This window comes from Urocitellus parryii, chromosome 6, assembly GCF_045843805.1.
Source record: "Urocitellus parryii isolate mUroPar1 chromosome 6, mUroPar1.hap1, whole genome shotgun sequence".
Lineage (NCBI taxonomy): Eukaryota > Metazoa > Chordata > Mammalia > Rodentia > Sciuridae > Urocitellus > Urocitellus parryii.
Genome location: NC_135536.1, coordinates 3,146,415 through 3,161,015, shown reverse-complemented (window position 1 = coordinate 3,161,015; position 14,601 = coordinate 3,146,415). Strand labels below are relative to the sequence as shown.

Here is a 14,601-nt window from a genome sequence, read left to right as displayed (position 1 = left end):
GTGGGAAGCAAGCCCAGGGCAGCTCTCCGGTGCCACACTCTAACAGTCTTTATTCTGTGTCTTCTGTTGTCAGCGGCAGCGCTCTCATTGAAGAATTTTTTCGCGATGCCTTTTCGGCAGCATCTTGATGGATATAGGTATTTAACGTTCATATTTAAGAGGTCACCTGGTCCTAATGGTGTTGAGTGACACTTGTTGTCATTCTGCAGGAACAAAGTGAACTTCTCTGGCAGCAGCAAGAGTGACTGCCTTGCACTTGTGGAGGCCTTTAAGGTGAGTCCCTGTGCTTGCCCATGGAGGTGGCACCACAGGCTGCCAGCATGTCCACATTCATGGAGGCAGGGGTGGAGGGAGGAATGTCCAGCATTCAGCAGCTAACTGTTGGAGGAAGGGCCGTGGGGACAGGAGGCCACTGCTGGGTTTCTATTCTCGCCACTAAAAGGCTCAGGGGTCACTCTAGTTAAATTGGGCTAATTGGGCTGCGCAAAATAACCACACAAGAGACCCAAATACCTTTTTCTTTGGGGTCGCTGTGACAGCTCCTCTGACCTTAAAGGGTCCACAGGAAGAGAGCGAGAGCACGTGCTGACCCCTTTTATTAAGAAGCTATTCAAATGAGTCAAGGGGTCAGGTTTCAGGGGGCTGAGTCTATCTTCATGATGTCCCCTGTCAGCAGGTTGACTGACATCTGGGTAAACCACACAAAGGCACTTCCATGGAAGATTCTATCCTAAACAGGGCAAGGGGTTATATTACAAAGGAACAGGTGAGCGTAGCTCCACCCATGGGGCTGTAGCAAGACACACCCATGCACAAAACACCTACCCTCGAACCCAAGAAGGGTGGGGAAAGCTTTGCCACATTTCTGCGACTGAGTGCCTCAGCACCCAGCCAGGGAGTGTGACTCAGTCAAGTGCAAGATGGGTCTCCCACAGACCAGTGTCATAAAGGTGATTGAAAACATTCAATTTGCAAATTTCCTGTGGCCACAATGTGTTGAAATTGGAATTTTAAAACATCTGGTAGCCAATAAATTATTCTGAAACTGTGGATCATTGATTTGTAGACGTGGCAGGCTTGCAGACAGCGCGGAGAGCTGCGGCATCCCAAGGTTGGTCATGTTCCCTGTTGTTTCCTCGTGGTGGCATGAGTGACCAGGTTTCCTGAAGACTCTGTGTGCCTGCTTGTTCACTGCTCAGGAGCTGTGGACAGCTGTTGTGTGCTGTCCTCTGGGACGGGCAGCTGTGATCTTAAGTGGCTGGGTCCTTTTGCCTGTGCCCCTGGCTTTAGTCACTGGGTAGGAAGCCATGCATCCTGCAGAGCACAGAGCTGCTGGCTCCACAGCTCCATGTGCACTGATCTTCCTGCCAGTTCAGGATACCTTTTTCTTTGGGGTCGCTGTGACAGCTCCTCTGACCTACACTTCAGCTAAGTGTAGATAATAGGCTTCAGAGGAGTTTAATCTGGTTGCCTGCATTTCGTTTCTTTTAATTTGGTCAAGTTTTCTCTTTTCCTAAACCAGGTAGGCTTCAGAGACTTTGGCAGGTCTGTGTAGATTGGCTTTGCTTAGGTGAGTCTCTACCAAGTGTGCAAGCTGCCCTAGGAAGCTGTCTTCTGTACACTCAGCCATGTCACCTGCTTTGGAGCTGTGCTCTTTCTCAAGCTAGTCAGGGTATTTCTGCCTTTAATGCTTGGGACAGGTGAACCATAAGAGTGGTTCCTGTGTGGTGCTCAATGTGTAGTTAGAAGCCCTGGAGAGGGTGTGCTGTGGTCACTGTAGTACGCTGTTTAGTGCACAGCTGCTCATGTGCCACGACTTCTGTACAGGCTTGTAGACAGTGACTGAACCCAGGGGCACCGGCAAAAGGACCCAGCCACTTGCTTATTTTCTATACATGGCCAAGTTCAACTCTATTTTCTGTACTTGGCCAAGTTCAACTCTTATTTATTACCTTGACATTGAATATTATGCTTTTATGTATTTAAAGGATGAACTTGACTGGGGACGGCTGAATTATATTCAGATCAAGAGAATTAGAGAGGTAAGTTTTAAGTTCTTTTACTAAATGGACACAGGTAAAACTGGCTTAGCAAATGTTCACTGAGGACTGAGAATGCACAGGGTGGTCCTGACTGCTCTGAGAGGTGGCTCCTCCACCCATCCTATGTCCAGCAAGGCTGCCTTGGTGGCTTCATCCAGACATGGCTGTTGCCTAGGCTCCTGGGTAGGACTCCCCCATGCTTAGTATAAGAGGAACGGATGTGTGATATTATCAGGTATCCTTTCAGAATTTGTCAGGATGGCATGTGGTCTCTTCATTGTTAACTGACTGACATGACTGAAAGCACTCTAGCTTCTACTGTCGTGCCATCCCTGGGTCCTGGGTGCCTGCCTTCTCCTGTGAGTGTGTCCTGTGCTACTGGCCTGTGGTGTGTGTATGTAGACGTGCATGCGCAGGGACTCGCACAGGCACAGTGGGAGTGGATTTTGCTGTTAGGTTTGTGTACACTTGTGGGATGAGCGTCTTCCAAGCCCAGGGAAGCTAATAGTGCAAACTGGGAATATGTGTCTTTTAAGTTGACAGAACGCACCCATGAAAGCCTCTGCCTTTTTGAGAGAGAGGTTTTTTAAAAAACAGTATTTTCAGTTTTTCTGGTAGTTGCTGATCCTATCTGGTTGCTCGCTTTTTTTTTAAATATCTTTTTATTTTTTATAGATGGACACAATATCTTTATCTTGTTTTATTTTTTTTTTTGTGGTGCCAAGGATCTAACCCAGTGCCTCACATGTGATAGGCAAGTGCTGTACCACTGAACCACCCCCCTATCCCCATTGTGTCTCTTGATTTAACTTATTTAGTCTTCCAGAGTTGAATATTTAATTTATTGATATTTTCTAATTAAAAACAATTAAAGCTATGAATTTGATTATAAGCACAGTTTTGGCCACATCCTGCTGTTCCTGTTCATAATTTCCTGAGTGTTTTCCTCTTTGACTCAGCTCTTTAGAAGAGTTTTTGTATAGTTCCAAGGTAGAAAAAAATTTTGCTAGATATCTTTATATTAATTTCTGATTTTATTGGATTTTAGTCAAAGGAAGTGACTGTCATCACTTCAGGATGATTTCCAGTTGGCTCTAGTGTGTATAATTACGCTCTTGTGGGAGATATCAGGCTGGCATCTGGATGTGCTGCCCCTTGTGGCCCAGGGCTCTGAGTTTCTCCTCCCTTCACAGAGATAGTGGTTTTGACTTTCTTCTGTCCTTTCAATACTTTTTTTTTTCCTTATTTTTGTGTGAATGTGTGCTAGGGGTTGAATCCAGGGCCTTCGGCATGCCAAGTATATACTCTACCTGTAAACTGCCCACAAACCTCCACCAGCCACTTGTAGGGTTGTCCCCTCAGTTGTGTTCATGCCTATTACTGTATGTTTTTACATTTTGTAACACATTGAGATGATGTTGAGGTGACTGTTGATAGTTCATAGGATTGGAGCTGTGTGTTTTCGTATGTGTTCACGTATTTAAATTTTTTTAAAAAAATGCGTTGTGCTCTAGGTTTCCAATTTGGCTGACCTATTATTATTATTTATTTATTGTACTGGAGATTGAACCCGGGGCACTGAGCCACATCCCCAGCCCTTTTTAGTTTTTATTTTGAGATAGGTTCTCGCTTGGTTGCTTAGGACCTCTCTAATTTGCTTAGGCTGGACTCAAACTTGCAAGGCTCCTGCCTCAGCCTTCTGAGCCACTGGGATTGAAGGTGTGTGCCACCATGCCCAGCTCCCTGTGTGTACATTTAAAGTTTGACATTTTGTATAAAACAGTTTTTGTTACAAGTGGATTTTTTTAATTAAAAAAATTGTTTTTCATTTGGAAGGACTGTTTGACCATTGGTCAGCTGTCTTGTTTCTAGTCACAAAAGCAGAACAGGCTCATGGCAGAGGTTGGGGAAGGAATTGAAGGATTTCAGGGGTGTAGTTGTGGTCACCTGCATACTGGACACTCCCAGGTGAGGCTGGTTTGGGTCTACTGTTGGTGTGCACTAACTGAGGTGGAGGTACAGACCGTTTCCTGTTTCCTACTAATGTTGTGTGGAGCATCTTGGGCTTATAGGATGCCTTGCGCAGCTGCAGTGCCTCACCCTGTGGGTGCTGGTGCATTCCGTTGTGCACTTGCTCCCTGCTCTTCTTGCTCTGAGGAGCATATGCATGGGAGACACCAGATTTCAATGTGTTTTCTCAGGTGGCTGAATTGTATGAAGAACTGAAAAACAGAATCTCCCAGTTCAATATGTATGTAGATCCTCGGCGGCCCGTCTTAGACCAAGAGTATCCACATAAGCAGCGCTTCATCCTACAGGTGCGCTGGGGCTTCCTGGGAGTCTTTCCCGACTCTTCCTGCTTGCTTGGGTTTGGCTGAGAAGCTCCCATCTCCAGCTGTCAGCACTTCTGCCCTATCTGAGCTTCAGAGATCTCAGGGCCACCTGTACATGCCTAGATGAATGGAGACTGGGAGCCATTCTCACCTTTCCTTATTTCCCACTTCCTGGCACTGAATTGACAACCCAGACCTGCATCTTCCAGGGCATGTTTGTGTGGAGTACCAGCTGTCACCAAGTCTGTTGTGGCTTCAGAAAGTGAGAGTGTCCGTGATATCATTGGCACAGGGAGCTGTCCTCTTACCCTGCAGGGACATTTTAACTCTTGGGGCTGTGGGTTCAGATGACTAGCTGTGAGCTGGAACCGTCCCTATAGGGAAGGTAGGGAAGTGGGTCCTGGCAGGTGGAGGGTGCTTCTGCTGTGGGCTTTGAGAGGGGCACTGGCTAATCATGCAGGCTTGGACAGCTGTCTTTGTGGGAATGGGAATGTTTTTCTGGATATAAAGTTACCAAGAGGCAGGAGAGTCTTCTATGGGTGTGTCCTTACCAAAAAGATGCTTTGCAGAGTGCCTTTGAGAGGTGAGTATTAGATGCCAACCTGCTGCCCTCAGTCAGGTGTCCAGATGGGAGGCTGGGAGTCTCATTTGCACACCTGGGAGAGTGGAAGTCAGTGTGGGGCTGGGCTATGTGTGGTGACTGTGCTCAGCTCCCCGCCTTTCCCAGCAGTGTTCTGGGAAGTGCCTCAGCTCCTTTGAAGAAAGGGTGAGTAGAGTGCGTCTGTTGTGGGGAAATAACCAGTGTGTGACTTCTACCTGGTGGGGGAGAGGTCCTGTTTTTATGCAGATGACACCTATCTTTTGCATATTGGGTGGCCCAGAAATGCTGGGGTGAGATTAGAAAACTGGTGAGAATAACTGATGAAGTGTGCAGTTTCTTCATGAAAATGAGCTTCTTTTTCAGGTTGTATTGGCAGGTGCTTTTTATCCAAATTACTTTACTTTTGGACAACCAGATGAGGAGATGGCGGTGAGAGAGCTGGCTGGCAAAGACCCAAAGACGACCATCGTGGTGGGTACAGAGGACGAGAGGCTGTCCCTGGGTGTAGACTGAGTCACTGGTTTCCAGCTGGAATTGCCTTTTGGTTGTGGACAGGGCAGAACTGGAGCCTTTCCAATTGTTTCTGTCTTGAGGCTTCTGTGTGGACCTTCCCTAGAGTGAATGTTAGCCTTGATTGGCCTTTCAGAGACTTCTGGTCCTTTTTGGCAGATCTGGCCTTGCAAGAAAGCCTGAAGAAATTATGTGTTCATGGCAAATGGTGATTTGATCATTAGCTGTTTAGAAGGATTTGAGGCACTTTTCCATAAATTTAAGAACATTTTGTTAATTAGCAACTTAAATATTATACAAAATTAAATGTTGATTAGCAGCTTAGTACTGTGATCCCCTGACTTGGATGCCCAATAGAAAGTCTTAGGGAGTGTACACTTACTTATTTTAAAATTCAGATTAGAGGGCCTCTAAAAGTCTGAGCTAGAAGGTATGGCCTAGAAATCAGGATTTAAATAACATGTACTGTAGGTGAATCTAGTGATCAGCCACAGGCACTGACCATTGGGTCAACACTGTGGATTGTTTGCACCCCAGCAGCAGGGTGATGCACAGCTGGAGGGAGGCACTGGAGAACTGGACTTCATTGAGCTCTTTGATTGGTATGAGCTGGAGTTGGGCACAGGGTGGGAAGCACTTGATGAAGAGCAAATGCACACATGGTCACTGCCTGTGTTGGTTCTGGGTATTGCTATAGCACGTGTGCTACTGCTGAGGAAATGAAGGTTCACAAGAGAAGGGCCACTCTACCAGAGCATTAGAAATTCCAGTCTGTGAAGAGCTATAGCTGAGCACTGTGGGGCCCTGGGTGAGGACCGGTGATTTTGTTGTTCATCAGGGATGACTAAGATCTTCTTTTGGCTTCCTCTCTCCCCTTGTCCCATTTGTGGTGTCCTTCCTTTGGGTCTGCACTCTGGAAGGGCCCTAGGGACAGGACCTTGCCTTAAATGCCTCCTTCTGTCACCAGGCTGCCTTACTCCTCATGCACTCTGGGGGCCAGAACTAACTGTGCATCATAGAAGCTGCATTGTGCCTGACTTGTCTTAGTTCTTCTGTAAGAAGCCTTGAACTAAATACTTTTTATTCATTCCTCGCTGAGCCTCACAATGGCAATTTTGAGTTAAGGATTTGTCCTAATTTCCTGAAGTGGCCATTCTATAACTTGGTTAAGGAGACATGAGCTTCAGGGAAGGATGAGATGGGACAACGTGGCCTAAGCCATGCCCTCCCTTGCCTGCTGCCCTCCTGCAGCTGGTGTGGGCCTGAGATCAGGGTTTGGCTTCTGAGCAAGGGCCCATGTGGAGCCAGAGCTAGGAACATGACTGGCCCAGGTGTGCACAGAGGGCATGAAGTGTGGCAGAGCCCTGTAGCAGCTGAGTTTCCTTGAGAGCTCACCTCTGGCTGCTGTGATGAGGGGTCACCCTTCTCTCATTATTAGTACATTTTTCTTTTGTTAGGTTCCATTTTTCCTTATGTAGAAATACAATGTTTTTAAAAAGATGTGTTTAGCTTGATTATTTTAAGGCAAAATAAAACAGAAGTCAAGCAATATTAATTTTCCTATATTAGGTTGACCTTTTTAAAAAATATTTATTTTTTAGTTGTAGTTGGACACAAGTACCTTTATTTTATTTATTTTATGTGGTACCAAGGATCCAACACAGGGTCTCACACATGCTAGGCAAGTGTTCCAATGCTGAGCCACAACCCCAGCCCCAGATTGACCTATTTTTATAATGAAGAATGAGCCTTTAACATATTTTGTTATTTAAACTTAGTTATAGATTAAAAATCATATTAGGCTATTAAATATCATTTGGCTTCCTTCACCCGTAGCATACCCACTATGGGTGAAGGTGGTGACCTGTGTCTGTGAGCTAAGAGATAAGCAGCAGCCTGAAGCTGACAGACTCGGTGACTGCTCCATCAGCCCTCGGTGACAGCTCTAACCACTGCTGTGGTGTTGTGTCTTACAGTTGAAGCACATTCCTCCCTATGGATTCCTTTACTATAAACAACTGCAGTCTCTGTTTAGACAGTGTGGTCAAGTCAAATCCATCGTATTTGATGGTGCAAAGTAAGTAAATGTTTTTGTAATCAATTGCACTTGTGAGGGAGGCATGACATTCTAAGTGTCAGACTCCAGTTACACATGGACGTGGGTCTTTGTGGGGCTGCTACAGGTGGCTCTTGGAATGCAGCTTTGCTCTAGCTTGTCAGTAGGGTTCATCATTTCTCTTACCTGAGTGGCCTCTTAAAGGGAGCACTGGAATCTGGTAGCATAGATGAGTTTGTGGCACAGTGGGCTTCTCTGCAGGTGCCCTCACTTGTGTGCCTCATCCCCAGATTTTCATGAAATGTCATGAATTTGTTATTTTATAACTACGAGGACACCCCGAACAGAATTTATTTGCTCTTAATTAATTAAAAATATCTTTCCTGAATGATTTTGATCTGTAGTCCTTGCAGAAGCTCAGATTATTTGGCCCTATTTTGTCAGCAGTCAGAAATGAATAGTTGACGGAGTATCACTGGGAGTTTTTATTTTTAATAGGAAATTCTTACATGCAAAAAGAAAGACAACTTAGAGTTCTTAAATTCACTAAATTTTTGAACTCAGAAAAGTTCTTTTAGTGTTTCAGTGTTTTAAAATTTTTATTTAATTTGACAAATCTAGTTAATAAGAACACTTTATCTTTGACTAACATCCTGCTAATTGGGTTGAACGTATCAAATCCATTTTTAATTTGGATTATTCTTTCCAACATTTTAAGTTCCATTTTTGGTGATTAATATATACATTTTCTTTGTAGACCTGTGAATACTTTCTGAGGCAAAGTCATAATCCTAACAAGCAGAACCTTTTTAAGTATACTTAACAGTCTTACAGGTTTAATGAATTGAACTTAGGGTGTCTGAAGAATCATCATGGGAGAGGCCCAGATTGGAAACCTTGTGTATAGGCCCAGAGTGGGGGCAGTGACCATCTGGGTGGGTGTTGGAGAGTTCGAGACAAGACTTCAAGCAGACGGAGAAGGTGGTGGAACAGGAACGAGTTAGGGCCAAGTGGCTACGGAGAGCACAGGACTGATGAGATCTGCGTGACAGCTGTCTTGGCAGGAACTGGCTTTGTGTCAAGTGGCATCAGATGAGCTTGGGGTTCGGGTCAGGCTGGTCTTTTGTCACAGACTGACAAGTGTGAACATGAAGAGATGGGCACTTGGAGACCCTGCATGTCCTGTTCTGAGCTATTCTTTGGAGCTTCACTTGGACTACATGGAGGCAGATGAAGACATGAGAGGAAGCAGTCTGGAGACTGAAGGAGCCATAGCAGAGGCACTGACAGGGTCCACCCAGTGTGTTTGAAATGAAGAGGAGGTAATAGGTGTAGCTCTTGGACTTGACAGTTGGTTGCTTGTGGAGGACAAAGGAGAGAGGAGCTGAGGAGGCTCAGGTTTGGGCTTGGATGTTGAGGGCCCTTGATGCAGCCCTGAACTCAGGGATGGGGTGGGCTGGGGCAGTGGGAGGTGGGGAGCATGCAGGCTTGTGGAAATGTCAGGATGGATGTGCTCCTGAAAGGTTAGAGGCTTGGAAATGTGGTCTAGAGCTTAGAAGAAATCATTTTTAAAGAGGTACTTAGGAGCCTGCTAAAGAAAGGTGATACAGGCAATTATGCTTCATTGGGCAGTAGGTAGGCAGAAAGTGCATGTGTAGTAGTGACGGGAGTCCCAGGGGCTACTAAAGAGGGCTGAGGGAGAGGAGGGCATGCTGGTGTGAGCAGAGGAGGAGGCTAGGGATGGCAGCAGCTTCTGGTTTCAGGGAAGCAGGGCATACAGTGACAGGCTGCTGCAGGTTAACCATCTCAGTCACATACCCACCGATGCTCTGGTTGGCTCAGTGTCCTTCCTCAGCAGCGGGGAGGACATAGGTCTATGACAGCCCACCACTCACTGATCATATGGCAGGAGGGGTTGTAAGTCTCTTTGCATAGCCATGTGAACACATCTCAGAGCCACTGGGATTACAGGTGTGTGTCACTGCACCCGGCATCTAGTACTTCCTATTGATTAATTAGAATGAAGAATCACTGGTGTTGTGAGGAGAGATGTACAGTGAGAATTTTTACATTTATGGCATTCATAGCACAGTGTGAACTTGCAGCATGGATGGCTGGCAGGTCCCCTTGCTTCATGCTTGGTTCTCGTCCCTCCAAGGAAGGGGATGGACTACGGTCCCAAAATACATGAGGGGCCATGGGGGTAGGATGTTCATCACCATCACTGGGTAATAAACTTAGTAGTTTTTGAAGGGAGATCACTAAGCTCTCTGAGTTGTGCACCTGTGCTGTTTTCTGAATCTGTGTTTTTATGTGTAATAGTTAACAAAAATAACAGGTTTGATTTTTTTTATCATTTTGAAAATTAAGATTTCTTGGGGCTGGGGTTGTAGCTTAGTGGTAGAGTGCTTGCCTAGCATGTGTGAGGCACTGGGTTCAGTTCTCAGTGCTGCATATAAATAAATAAAATAAAGGTCTACTGGTAGCTAAAAATTATTTTTAAAAAGATTTCTTGGGTGAAATGGTCTTGTGTTATATTATATAAGGATAACACCTGGTTTCAGTGTAATGGCTTATCATTGTAATTTTTATTTCCCCTAGTGAATAAATTTTCTTTAAATCAATCTAGTTCTTTTTTGGGGGTGGGTAATGGGGATTGAACTCAAGGGCCCTCAACCACTGAGCCACATCCTCAGCCCTATTTTGTATTTTATTTAAAGGCAGGGTCTTACTGAGTTTCTTAGTACCTTGCTTTTACTGAGGCTACCTCAGCCTCCAGAGCCACTGGGATCACAGATGTGTGTCACTCCACTCTGCATCTAGTACTTCTTATTGATTAATTAGAATGAAGAGTCACTGGTGTTGAGAGGAGAGTTGTGCAGTGAGAATTTTTACATAATTTCTAGATAAATTGTATGTGATTATTTTTTACCAGATGCCTGATGAATGTACTTGCTTTATATTTGGGGAGCAGAGCCTTTGTGGAGTTCTCGAGGAATCCGACAGAGAGATTTAAAACCCTTCCTGCAGTATATATGGCAGTTAAGATGTCCCAGCTGAAAGTGTCGCTGGAGCTCAGTGTACATGCTGCTGAGGAGATCGAAGGGAAGGTGCAAGGAGGGACGGTGTCGAAGCTCAGGAACACCAGGTATTTCTCAAAGACTTTGCCTGGACTCAGGTTCCAGATAATGTTTTCCTAGGGCTGTGCAGCCTGGTGTGTGCTGTAGCTTATGCTGCAGGTTTGGTTTGAATGCTGGTTGCATCACTTTCTTGTGTGTGCTTGGGCGCATTACTTAACTTTTCTATACCTCATGTTTTTATCTGTTTAAAAGGTATGACACCCATTGTATTAGGCTTTAAGTTTAAATAGTACAGATTGAAACTAATGTTAATTCCCTTTCTTCCTCTTTAGGCATGTGCATTTCCTTGTGATAGTTCTCTTTTAAGCCAAGTGGAATTTTCTTTGTTTTAGTGGAGAGAGGATGGGACATAGTGGAGGTGCAGTTGGGAGCACTTGTTGCTTGAAGTGCCAGCTGCCAGTGGTGTCCTTCCCTCCAGCCATGTGGTGTGGGCAGGGATTGCTTTATATCCATTGGCTCAGAGTAAGGCTTATGGACCTTCTTAAAACAGCCTCTAGTGTTTGCAATGGTTCCTCACTGCCACTTGGACAGGAAGTCCTACCATTTCTCACTGTGGCCTTCCTAACTGGTGGAGCTCGTTAATGATCTGAGTGCTGGTGAAAGAAGGGGTGTATGTTCAGCTGGTTTCGTCCAGTGCCTGGTGTGTTGGCTGCTGAACACATGGGGACATGGTGGGTTCCATCCTCTGCTTAGAGAATACTGCCCTGCTCTATCAGAGTCCACTAGTACCTGAACACCAGTAAAGGAAAAAGAGTGGGATCAGATCTGTCTTATAATTCTTCCCTTCATTTTAGAATACCAGGTATTAGAAAAGGAAAATCTTGGGTTTATTGAATTTGTCGTTCATGTCCCAGATCTTTGGCACTTGCTGTCCTATTGCCCTAAATGATGAGTGACTTGTCTTGGGCTTCTTGGACAGTTGTGTGTGTGTGCTCTAACTCAGCATTGAACCATGCATGGATTCTTAGCTTCTTAAAGTCAAAGCCACTACTGAAGTCACAAGGTAGGAACCATAGCAGGTCCTACTTAGATTTAGAATTTATACCCTTGAAAATAGATATTCTGTAAGAGTCTTGGCTTTTAGAATATATTCCCAGGGTGGTACATAATTATTATGGCATGCACCCCTTCCAGGGTTATTCAGGAAGCCACCAGAAATTGACTTCTATGGTGAGATCAAACTCAGGGTCTCTAGCTGTGTTAGCTTTCCATCCCTCTGACAAAGGACTGAGGTAATCAGCTTCCAAAAGAAAGGTTTATTTTGGCTCATGGTTTCAGCCCACAGTTGCTTGGATCTGGAGGCATAGTACACCATGGCAGGAGCATGTGGTGGAGGAGACCGTTCACCTCATGGTTTCCAGCAACAGAGAGGAGCTGTGCTCAGTGCTCCCCTTCAAGGGCATGCCCTCCCTTAGGGACATAACTTCCTCCAACTAGGCCCCACCTCCTAGGGGTTCCACCACCTGCCACAGGAGGGACCAAGCCTTACAGTACATGGACCTTTGAGGGACATTCAAGATCCAAACTATAAGCCAGGTGTGGTGGCAAAGGCCTGTAACCCAGGGACTCAGGAGGCTGAGGCAGGAGGAATGCAAGTTCAAGGCCAGCCTGGGCAACTTAGTGATATCTTTTTTTTTTTTTTTATTGGTCGTTCATAACATTACATAGTTCTTAATACATCATATTACACGGTTTGATTCAAGTGGATTATGAACTCCCGCTTTTACCCCGTATACAAATTACTGTATCACATCAGTTACCCTTCCATTGATTGACATATTGCCTTTCTAGTGTCTGATGTATTCTGCTGTCTGTCCTATTCTCTACTATCCCCCCTCCCCTCCCCTCCCCTCCCCTCCCCTTTTCTCTCTCTACCCCTTTTACTGTAAATCATTTCTTCCATTTGTATTATCTTGTCTTACCCCTCCTTTCCTCTTATATGACATTTTGTATAACCCTGAGGATCGCCTTCCATTTCCATGCAATTTCCCTTCTCCCTTTCCCTCCCACCTCTCATCCCTGTATAATGTAAATATTCTTCTCAAGCTCTTCGTCCCTACCCTGTCCTTGTTAACTCCCCTTATATCAAAGGAGTCATTTGGTATTTGTTTTTTAAAGATTGACTAGCTTCACTTAGCATAATCTGCTCTAATGCCATCCATTTCCCTCCAAATTCTATGATTTTGTCATTTTTTAATGCAGAATAATACTCCATTGTATATAAATGCCACATTTTTTTTATCCATTCATCTATTGAAGGGCATCTAGGCTGGTTCCACAGTCTTGCTATCGTGAATTGAGCTGCTATGAACATCGATGTAGCAGTGTCCCTGTAGCATGCTCTTGTTAGGGCTTTAGGGAATAGACCGAGAAGGGGAATAGCTGGGTCAAATGGTGGTTCCATTCCCAGCTTTCCGAGAAATCTCCATACTGCTTTCCAAATTGGCTGCACCAATTTGCAGTCCCACCAGCAATGAACAAGAGTGCCCTTTTCCCCGCATCCTCTCCAGCACTTATTGTTGTTTGACTTCCTAATGGCTGCCAGTCTTACTGGAGTGAGATGGTATCTTAGGGTAGTTTTGATTTGCATTTCTCTGACTGCTAGCGATGGTGAGCATTTTTTCATGTACTTGTTGATTGATTGTATGTCCTCCTCTGAGAAGTGTCTGTTCAGGTCCTTGGCCCATTTATTGATTGGGTTATTTGTTATCTTATTGTCTAATTTTTTGAGTTCTTTGTATATTCTGGTTATTAGGGCTCTATCTGAAGTGTGTGGAGTAAAGATTTGTTCCCAGGATGTAGGCTCCCTGTTTATCTCTCTTATTGTTTCTTTTGCTGAGAAAAAACTTTTTAGTTTGAGTAAGTCCCATTTGTTGATTCTATTTGTTAACTCTAGCGCTATGGGTGTCCTATTGAGGAATTTGGAGCCCGATCCCACAGCGTGTAGATCATAACCAACTTTTTCTTCTATCAGATGCCGTGTCTCTGATTTAATATCAAGCTCCTTGATCCATTTTGAGTTAACTTTTGTGCACAGCGAGAGATAGGGATTCAGATTCATTTTGGTGCAAATGGATTTCCAGTTTTCCCAGCACCATTTGTTGAAGATGCTATCCTTCCTCCATTGCATGCTTTTAGCCCCTTTATCAAATATAAGATAGTTGTAGTTTTGTGGATTGGTTACTGTGTCCTCTATTCTGTACCATTGGTCCACCCGCCTGTTTTGGTACCAGTACCATGCTGTTTTTGTTACTATTGCTCTGTAGTATAGTTTGAAGTCTGGTATCGCTATACCGCCTGATTCACACTTCCTGCTTAGTATTGTTTTTGCTATTCTGGGTCTTTTATTATTCCATATGAATTTCATGATTCTTTTATCTATTTCTACAAGATATGCTGTTGGGATTTTGATTGGCATTGCATTGAACTTATAGAGAACTTTTGGTAATATCGCCATTTTGATGATGTTAGTTCTGCCTATCCATGAGCAGGGTATATTTTTCCATCTTCTAAGGTCTTCTTCAATGTCTTTCTTTAGGGTTCTGTAATTTTCATTGTATAAATCTTTCACCTCTTTTGTTAGGTTGATTCCCAAGTATTTTATTTTTTGGGGGGATATTGTGAATGGAGTAGTTGTCCTCATTTCCGTTTCAGAGGATTTGTCGCTGATATACAGGAATGCCTTTGATTTATGCGTGTTGATCTTATATCCTGCCACTTTGCTGAATTCATTTATTAGCTCTAATAGCTTCTTTGTAGACCCTTTTGGGTCTGCTAGGTATAGAATCATATCATCTGCAAATAGTGATAATTTAAGTTCTTCTTTTCCTATTTTTATGCCTTTAATTTCTTTTGTCTGTCTAATTGCTCTAGCCAGTGTTTCGAGGACTATGTTGAACAGAAGTGGTGAGAGAGGGCA

General features: G+C 44.4%; 1 protein-coding gene across 2 annotated transcripts in view; it reads left to right on the top strand.

Moving 5' to 3' along the window:
• The window catches only part of Tdrd9 (tudor domain containing 9), a 97,766-nt gene that overhangs the window by 59,763 nt on the left and 23,402 nt on the right, over nt 1-14,601 (top strand). For both annotated transcript variants that reach the window (XM_026405545.2, XM_077800026.1), the window contains exons 17-24: nt 74-137; nt 210-273; nt 1,067-1,111; nt 1,989-2,042; nt 4,244-4,360; nt 5,340-5,447; nt 7,463-7,563; nt 10,517-10,690. In XM_026405545.2, the coding sequence (XP_026261330.2) occupies nt 74-137; nt 210-273; nt 1,067-1,111; nt 1,989-2,042; nt 4,244-4,360; nt 5,340-5,447; nt 7,463-7,563; nt 10,517-10,690 (727 nt within the window). The remainder of the gene's footprint in view (nt 1-73; nt 138-209; nt 274-1,066; nt 1,112-1,988; nt 2,043-4,243; nt 4,361-5,339; nt 5,448-7,462; nt 7,564-10,516; nt 10,691-14,601) is intronic.